The 9,570-nt window shown below is 51.1% G+C and overlaps 1 protein-coding gene across 6 annotated transcripts in view; it reads right to left on the reverse strand.

Annotated features, from left to right (window-relative positions):
• Tnfrsf13b (TNF receptor superfamily member 13B) overlaps window positions 1–9,570 on the reverse strand; it is a 36,534-nt gene that overhangs the window by 2,244 nt on the left and 24,720 nt on the right. For 3 of the 6 annotated variants that reach the window (XR_007344724.1, XR_007344725.1, XR_007344722.1), the window contains exons 5-7: window positions 5,563–5,748; window positions 4,522–4,979; window positions 51–181 (exon numbers count right to left, since the gene is read on the reverse strand). Coding sequence is in view for 3 of the 6 variants with exons in the window: in XM_048796305.1 (XP_048652262.1) it covers window positions 4,726–4,979; window positions 5,563–5,748 (440 nt within the window). In the remaining 3 variants the exon portion in view is untranslated. Of the gene's footprint in view, window positions 1–50; window positions 182–4,416; window positions 4,980–5,562; window positions 5,749–9,570 lie in introns of those variants that run through there. The other 3 variants (XM_048796305.1, XM_048796321.1, XM_015503447.2) reach the window with 1 other exon arrangement.

Consider the following 9,570-nt stretch of genomic DNA (forward strand, 5'->3'; position numbering starts at 1 on the left):
GAGAATCCAGACTATTTAAGCCCCTCCCACCCCAACTAAGCCCCTCCTACCCCATCCTGTCGCCCTCAGGAAGCAGTCAATGCCGTGGAGAGCACGATACTTCTCAGGAGATGGGAGTTCTCGCTAGGGCTCTGCTCGGTCCTGAACTAGCGATTCCCCGCTGAGGCCCCCAGACCCTCATCTGGAAAAGGAGAGGAAGGGAAGGCTATCAGGAATGGTCGGAAGGTTCCCCCAACCTCTTCCTCCCTGTTCCCCTGGTTGTGGCACAAATAAGTCACAAGTGGTTAAAAGTAGGAGCCAGCAGAGCGTCCTTAGTCCATTTCTGACACTCGTGAAGAAAGGACGTTTATAGTCTCATGGTCTGAGGTCTATAAAGACATGGTGCCAGCATCTGCCGAGCAGCTCCGTGCCACGTCTTCACGTGGTGGGCACCCCAGGGTGACGCACTGCACGTGTGCTAGAGAGCACACACTCCTAGCCCAGCCTCTCCTGCCACAGGCTCCCCACACTGCTGCCCTGGGCACCAGATATCCAGCTTGTGATCTTTTGGGGACACACACCACAGCAGCGAGGAAGTCATTTTTGTGGATTGTTAACAACTGGAAGGTCTAAAAAGACAGACAATCCTGTCTGACCCGCAAGTCCATTCATTTCAACAACTATTTAATATTCGACATCCTGGAGGGACCAAAGCCAAAGTCCTCCCCACGGCGTAGAGGGCGCAGTCTGGCGGGCGGGTAGAAGTGGATTTGTGCTATGCTATGGAGACAGGAAGGTGTGAGGCACAGGCAGGGAGGCAGGACCAGGGAGGGTGGGGAAGGGTCTTCAATGTGACCACTTTGGAGCCGAGGCCTGCAGTACCCGAGGAGCACCAGGCCATCAAGGTTGGACATTCCAGGTAAAAACACCTGGCCGGGGATGGGAAATCGGCCCGTTGGGGCACCCTGGGGAGTTCAGTGTAGTCTATCCATTGAGTCAGGAGTAGAGTGTGGGCACAGTCAGCTGTGCCTCTGTCACAGTCTGGTGCTCACTGTGAGCCAGTGGGGTGACTGCCTGGTGTCTAGCTGGAATTCGCCATGCTTCCCGTGCTAGTGTGTGCATGTGGTTTCTTCTGCCTGGTCAGAGCCTTCGTCGCTGCATGTGAGGTTTCAGCCTCCCTCATCGGTCAAGGGTTAAGTTTAACCTCTGCAGTGGAGGCCAACGACTGCACTACAGACCCCGCTGCCTGAGCTCCAGTCCCAGTTGTGGGTGTCTTTGGCAAGTCACTCAAACTTTACGGACTTGGTTTCTTCATCTATAAAATGGAGAAAATGTAAAAACTGCTAAGGGCTGGGTGTAGGGCAGGCTGGGTGTGGAACTCAGGGGACTGCTGCAAGAGTGTCTCTGTTTTCCGTTGCTAGTACACCATGCCACAGACTGGGTTTGTTGTAAAGAAAAGAGATTTTTATTTATCTCTCAGTTCTCAAGGTTCTTGGGCTTGAATCTGCTGATGGTCTCCCTGGCAGAGTCCTGAGGCAGCACACAGCAGGAACATGTGTCTATTCTGGTCTCTCTCCCTCTCATAAAGCCACCAGGATTCAGTCACAGGATCTCTAATGACCTTATCCCATAGCAACTTCCGTAGGCCACATCTCTAAACGCAAGAGTCATTCAAGAGCATAGCACCAGGGGAACTTGAAGCCACTAAAAGTAAACAGTGACTTCAAAATCCAAACCCAGCTGGATTCCTCCCTAGATGACTCAAACCCTCACCCTAAGGGACTGCAGGAGGAAGACAGGCACATTTCTTCAGTCTTTGCTCTTCTGCAGGTCTAGCCTTCAACCCAAACCTGCAAGATAAAACAGCAAGCAAAACCCATTGGGCTGGGCTGTGGCTCAGTGGCAGAGCACTCGCCTCTCACGTGTGAGGCCCTGGGTTCGATCCTCAGCACCATGTAAAAATAAACAAGGTTTTTAAAAAAAAGCCCTTCATCAAGAGACAAATCTATCAACAGTGGGCTCTGGTGGACCACATGCTTAAATAGATGAAGAATTTCAGCAGAGAGACACTTCAGTGGAGGGAAATGGAAATGTAAAAGAAAAAGTGGCAAGATAGAAAAAATAATATGCTTTTGATGGGCCCATGAGTAGATTCAACACAGCTGAAGAGAGAATCGGTGAACTTGAAGGTTGATGGAAAACATACAAACGGAATCACAAGGAAAAAAAAAACATATATATATATATATATTGTATATATATATATTGTATATATATATATAATATATACAAAATAATAAGGTACCAGAACTTTGGAACAATATAAAAAAGGCACGCATTACAGAGACCAGAGGTAGAGATTAGTAGCATGTGTTTTGTCTGAAATGATGCAAGTCAAAGATTAATAGAGTAACACCCTTAAGATGCTAAAAGGAAAACCACTGGTAATTTCCAATCTTACACCTAGAAAGAATATCTTTCAAAAGCAGAAAAGAAAGAAAGCCTTTTCAAACAAAAAGTGAGACCAGCATTATAACATTATAAGATAGGTTAAAAGAAGTCCCTCAGATGGAAAGACTGTGCTACCAGGAAGACGCTTGGTTGTTCACTAAAAAAAATGAAGATCCCTTGAAATGAAGGCAAACATAAAAGACATTTATTTTTTCTTCTGGCACTGGGAATTGAACCCACTAAGGCACATACATCCCCCGGCCCTTTTTAAAATTTTGAGTCAGGACCTCACTAAGTTGCCCAGTCTGCCCTTAAACTTGGAATCGTCTTGTCTCAGCCTCCTCCTGTAGTTGGGGTTACAGGCAGGTCCCTGCCCAGTGAGACATTGTTTCTTAAAGGTTTAATGCCTCTGAGATACTATCTTTCTAAAGCAAAAGTAGTAACAATGTCTCCTGAGTTTACAGAACTTGTAGAAGTAAAATTTAAGACAACAACAGCACAAAAGATAGGTGGGGGGAATTTATGGTCCTAAGAATCCTACCCTAAATGCAAAGAGATGCATTACTATTTGAGGATGGCTGTGATTGATTAAAGATGTCTAATGTAAACATGGCTTTTAAAGAGGCACAGACAGATCAGTGTTGCTGTGGAGTCAAGCAGAGGTTGGCAGCCCACAGTTCACATCCCACCCTCCACCTGTTCTAATCAAACAAGTTTAGTTTAGATATCACTATTATTTATTAAAATCACCCCCGTGGGCTTGCTGACTAGCTGGGGCTGCTTTTGGATTCTCATGGCAGAGTTGAGTAATTGTGGAGTAGTTGCAATGGAGACTGCATGGTCCACAAGGTCTAAGATACTCTTTTACTGATCCTTTCCAGAAAAAAAACTTGCTGAGCCCTGTGGGGTTGCAGGAGCAAGGTGGCAGTGAGGAGGCTCAGAGAGGTGAGACAATAACCCAGGTGACAATGAAGAGAATTCAAATTACAGAGGTCATGCAAATGACTGGAATCAGGATCTATTTTCAAGGTAGAAGCAACACATGGTGGGCAAAATTGACAGTATCTAGGTTTATTTCTAGCAAAGGATACTTTTCTTTTAAAAACAAAAACAACAAAAGCTTAGGCCAAGAGTCAACTGAACAAACTATACAAACAACTCTACAAGATTAATTGGGTCTGCTTGAAGTTGGATTTGGATGTTCAGCATCCTGTTTTCAGCAATCCCTCCCCCACTCCAAGTGGTTCCAGAAGCATCCTACATCCAGACCCCCCTCAGTTCAGATGAGCAGAATTTGAAAACCACAGATCAATAAGAATAGCCATCTGCACAGCTCCCAGACATGCCTTAACACACAATGCTACATCTCTGAGCACACACCAGTGCAGTGGTACTTGGCCAAGTGTGGGTCTACAACATGACCGTGTGTAGAGGGGCGCAGCATGAGAGAGCTCACATACACCATCACGTCCTTAACCTTACTGTGTAAAGGCTCCTAAGAATAGCTAGGCCACTCAAGGTTTAAATGCTACTGAAACTGTAGGTTTAAATGCTAATTTTAAAAATGGATACAAAAGAAAAAGTCTCCTGCTGGGGTTCATCGAGACCTTTGCTACCTCAGCTCCAGATGCCCTTCAGGCCTGTGCATGGGTGTGCACGCACACACACACACTCACATATACACATACACGCTGTCCTTTCATGGCCTCACCAAAGGGGCATGGGAGAGAATTTGTTGTTTGTGAAAGAACTCAAGACACTCAAGTCCCTGCTTCTCAGGTACTGAGGGCACCCATCTTCTCTGCAGACCATTCTTCCCATCTTTCTGAGCTCTCTCTCTCTTAAATGAGGCAGCCCCACCAGCTCTCTGGGAAGACCGTCAGAGCCCCCAGGTCCCCCGGCAGCTGCACTGGGCCCAGTCGGAGCCAAGGAGAGCAAGGGGTGGATGCCTGAGCTCTTCAGATAGAAGGACACACCGAGAACCCGGAGGAGAGGGAAAATGTTTATTTTACAGGGAAAAGGTCTCTTGGAGCCGCGACCAGCATGCACAGATGACTTTATTGCGTGTGTGTTTAGGTGACGGCGACTTACGGTCTGCACCGAACGGGGGATAAAGGATGTCCATGTCCGAGTTCTGGCACCTGTCCCCTCTCCTCTTTCCTCTGTCTGTCCTCCTCCTCTCGATTTCTCTCTCTCTCTGCCCCATTCCCTGCCGGTCGCTCACTCCCTCCATAGTCTCTTCATTTCTTCCTCTTATCTCCCTCCTCGTCTCCCTGCGTCCTGGTCACCCAGCTTTCATTCACCGGGGACCCCGTCCAGGGCGGGCGCGCACACGACACCAAAACAGCCGTTGGTGGTGGCGTGCGCGCAGGGCTGCGGGGCGGCCATTCCCGCGTGGTGCACCCCGCTGTCCTGGCCCGCAGCATCCGGAGCCTGCAGCGCGCCTGCGCTCTCCTGGGTGGGCGCCCTGCGCTCCGGGAAGCAAAAGCTGCACGTCTCCACCGGCTCGGGCGGCGCGTCCGCACAGCTGCCAGCCTCCATCGCGGGGTCTGCGGGGACAGGAGAGGACGTCGGCTGGGGGCGAAACTACCCTGCACTGCTCTACCCACCCCAGGCCCGCCCGGACTCCAGAAGTGTCCCCTAATCTAGGAACTAAGAGCCACCCCAGGCTCGCCCCTTTGGCACTCGGCTTTCAAATCTTGGCTCTCACTTAACGCGCCCCCCCCCCACACCCTTACACATCTATGCCCCCCACACACACACCCACAGGGTGCGCCCCCCAACCCATTAGCTCAGAGAGCCTGCGTGCCCGTGTCCCATACCTGCGCTCTCTCTTTCTGCCTAGCCATTTTAACCAAGATGTTACCAAGATACCATAGGGATGTGTCCCAGACTTCTACCTATTAAGACCTGGCAAACACATCTGCATCCATTAGCTGGCATAGATAGGGCTGGGGATGGAGTTCAGTGGAAGAGCACGTGCTTAGCACGTATGTGCAAGGCCCTGGGTTCAAACCCCAGCACGGCGAGGGGAGGGGCGGGGACCCTAATTCAGAAGCAGGCAGTGACCAATGTGCGAGTCTGGTCGCACAAGCAGTAAAGAGGACGAGGACCCCGGTTTCATGCACTTACCGTGGGAGGACTTGTTCCGGGTTCTGCACCGCCCTGCCGTGGGCTGGCTGGAGAGCCGACCTCCCCTCCTCTTGAGGAAGCAGGCAACGGCCACCAGGAAGCAGCAGAGTATGGTGCAGAGGCACAGCCCCAGCGTGCTGTAGATCAGGACCAGCTGGTCGGCGCTCAGCTTGGGTCCTACGAGGACTGCAAGACAAGTGCACCGACCTTGAGTTCAGGAGGGGAACCCACTCCCCAAGGCCCTTCTCGGATGGCCAGCAGCCATCCCAACCCCTCCCCCACCCCAGCCACCCTCAGCGCCCCTTCCTGACATGTCCTTCTTTCCCCCTCAAGCATTCCATGTGACTGTCACCAAGTTCCAGCTAGCTGCCCTCCTGTCTGACTCGTGGAGAGGTGGGGTTCCTTTCCTGACCCCAGGCTTGGCTAACATGCTCTCTGGGTCCTGAAGGAAATTGACATCCTCTGCCCCACACTTCTTCCAAGACTTCAAAACTGAACACTTGGCCCTTTCGCTTGTCTCCGCGTGCTAGGGAGTTAGATTGGAATGGTCCCGGAGGTGGATAGATGTGCGGATGACAGCGCAGGAAGAGAGTCTCCATCTCTTCTGCACCTGGCCCCTCCTCCACCGGGGAGCCTTCCTAGATGATTATACTTTGAGAGCAGGACCCGCAAGATTACTAACCAGCCCCCCCCCCAGCCTTGGGATACCAGAGAAAGACCCCGTTGCTGGGTCAAAACCCTCCTTTGACATTTTTCCTTATCCCAAGTTTCCTTCCTGGCCTTTGGAATTGGAACATGAGCTAGGTCCTGGTGTGGAAGGACAAATAGCTAGATGTAATATAGTATGCATATATTGGACTCCTGCATGCAAACTTGTGCGTAATGGGACAAGTTACAGAGCCCATTCTAGGTGCTGGGCACTTTTTTGCACAAGTATTTTCCTTCATCTTCTGACTCTACTGGATAATTGGTTGCCCCCCGTTTAAAAAAAAAATTGAGAAATAATTCATCTGCCATCCAATTCATCCTTTGAAAGTATACATCTCTGTGTTTTTTTGTTTTTTTTTTTTAAGTTGTTGCCACCTTTGGATCACTGTGAATAGCACTGCTAGGGAACGTGCATGTGTGAGGCTTCCGTGGATGTGTTTTTGAATTCTCTTGGGTGTAGACCTAGGAGCTGTGTTGCTGGTTCATGCCATGATTGCTTAACCTCATCAAGAACTGCCAGACGGCTTTCCACAGCACCCCTGCAGAGGACTGCATATGTGGCATACGTTAAGGGCACCCGAGTGTCAAACTCTGCAGCCACACTCTCCTCTGCCCTGTTCCGTGGACCTCCTCGCTGGACCAGAGAGAGCCCATGCACACCTCGTCATTTTACACACCATTCTGCAGATGACAAAACTGAATTGCTAAGTGATATTGTTTGTTCCCAGTCTTAGATCTGTGACTGGGAGCAGGTCTGATGGAGTCCCAGGCCACAGGGCAGGCACTGTCCCCTCATCCTTACACACACTCTTAGAGTCAAGAGTTGAGGAAGTGATGGGGCTAGCAGGATGCTGGTGTCACCATGGCATTTACAAAGTGGAGACAGGCATTCTGGGTGAACTGGTACCACACGTGGGCCTGGGGTGCTGTCTTGTATGTGCCTAGAGCTCAGCCCAGAAGAGGGGCACCAAACCCCCCCAAGGGGGCACGCCCGAGTGCTGGCACATGTGGTCCTCAGGAGGTGGTGCTCCACCTCTGGAGACTGAGGCTCACTGTTCCCACTGGGCCCTGGGATAAAACACAAATGTCCTACTGGCTGGACCCACGGGACAGAAGCCAGCAGCCTTCACAGCCGAGACAGAATGGCAGCTACAGACAGCCACAGAGCAGAAGTGACTGCGTAATCATTCGAGGAGGAAGACCAGACATTTGCACATTTGGAATATTTCCAGCATGAGGTTTGCATAGACCGCTTTCCACAGCAGAATGACCACGGCCACCACATCGGGGCGGAGTTTCCTCCCTTCCAATCTGGGCTGAGTCCAGACTCATCTCACCCAGGAGGATGCCCTGGGGTAACCCTGTGCCAGCCTTGGCCCTACACCTGAGGCAGGCCTGGCCGCCCCTGCTTTTGCTCTCTTGGGAGACCTAAGCGTCAGAGCCAGGCTTCCAAGGTCCCCATCCCTAGCACCATCCCCTTGGTGTCCCCATGAGAGACCCCAAATGAGCCCAGCGGGAGACTTGCCCAGCTAAGCCCCGCCCCCCCAACTGCAAAAAATAGTCAACGGCTGTTATTTTTAGGGCACTAAGTTTCAGGTGGCTTTTCCATGCTGCAGTGGGCGACTCTCAAGAGCCCCTTTGTTTTTAGGGGGAGTAAAGGACTTTTCCAGTTTCTCTGCTTTTCCTCTCTGCCCAGACCAATGGTTTCAGGTTTTCCTGGGGGAAGTGAAAAATAGTCCCTACCTAGAGCCCAGCTCAGAAGTCAGGCTTTTGAAAGCCCCTGGACTAAGAAGAGAAATGCAAATTAAAACTACCAAAAAAAAAAAAGTCATTTGCTACCTGTCCCCCAAGGGGTGTGGGAAAACAGGCACCTCCCTTGTTGCTAGTGCAGGTTGGCTCTTTTCAGGGCCATTTGAAACCGTCTGTCACCATTTACTTTTAGTTTTTACTTGTTCGGTACTAAGGATTGAATGAACCCAGGGGCACTGTACCACTGAGCTACATCCCAAAATCTTTTTATTTTTTATTTTGAGACAGGGGTCTTCACGAAGTTGCTGAGGCTGGCCTCAAACTTGAGATCCTCCTGCCTCAGCCTCCTGAGTCACGGGGGATTACGGTTGTGCACCACTGTGCCCAGTCATCTACCACCATTTAAAGTGTAATTTCCTGATTCCTTTGGCTGCCACTCTCATGTCCCCCTACCTACACACAGGATCACTCTACCCTGATCCCAGAGGGCAAAGGAGCTCAGTCACAAGCACGTTTTGGGAATGGAACCCAGGGCCTCACACATGCTAGGCAGGCACTCTCCTGTGAGCAAGCTTTGTCAGTGGATGTATCATTTTTTTGGCGGTGTTAGAGATTGAACCCAGGGCCCTGTGCATGCGAGGCAAGGACTCTGCCCACTGAGCTATGTCCCCAGCATCAAGCAAGCTTTGTCAGAATTGATGCCCATGGAAATCAAGCTCCAAGGAGATGGCCCCTGGTTGCAGTTCCCAGATACTACCACCAGAGGGCACTGCGCACAGCTTCTGCCCTCCAGAGGGCCAGGCAGGTCCCAAGGCATAGTTCATTTCTAAGCCAATGTTTGTGAATTTCGCTTTGCTTTCTCGCCTTATGTCTGTCTTTTAAAAAACTGTCTTCAAAGCCATCTCTCACTTAAAAATAGAATTTCCACAGCCTGCTTGCTGTCCCAGCTCCGGCTTGGGCTGTGCCTCTCAACCATATTATATATCATCCCTTAGGGGACACATAGAGATTTGGTGACCCCAGCAGGGCTGAACCGAAAACCCAGTGTGGGCCTGGCTGTTGCACTCACTAGAGGGGCAGGAAGCCGTGGTGATTTTAAGCTGGGGATCTGCGGCCATGACTGAATGCAGCTCAGTGTCTTTGAGCCTGTTTCCCTGTCTGCAAAATGGGGTCTGACGTTCTCTCAGCACCGAGATAATGCAAGTAAATGCACCAGGCCTGGGTGGGAATCCAGCAAGTCACCGAGGTCCCCACACCTCCAAGCTCACTGGGCACGGGGAAGGCCCTGGGGAGAGGTGGGCGGGGCTGGACCCGTGGGACCTCTGACACGTGTGCCTGGCTTTGGGACCTCTGACACGTGTGCCTGGCTCTGGCCTCCCCTCAGGCCCAGAAGCCTTCAGGGACTTCACATCCATGTGACAGTCCACTCAGCCGGTCTCTGCTTCCTACAAGTTCTGTGTACACTGTGTGATGCTTGGTGGAGTGTTGGTGGGGAAGGGGGGTTTCCTGTGTGAACTAACAGCCTCACTTTTAGGTCACGGGGGGGGGGGG

This window comes from Marmota marmota, unplaced genomic scaffold (genome assembly GCF_001458135.2).
Source record: "Marmota marmota marmota unplaced genomic scaffold, marMar, whole genome shotgun sequence".
NCBI classification, from domain to species: domain Eukaryota; kingdom Metazoa; phylum Chordata; class Mammalia; order Rodentia; family Sciuridae; genus Marmota; species Marmota marmota.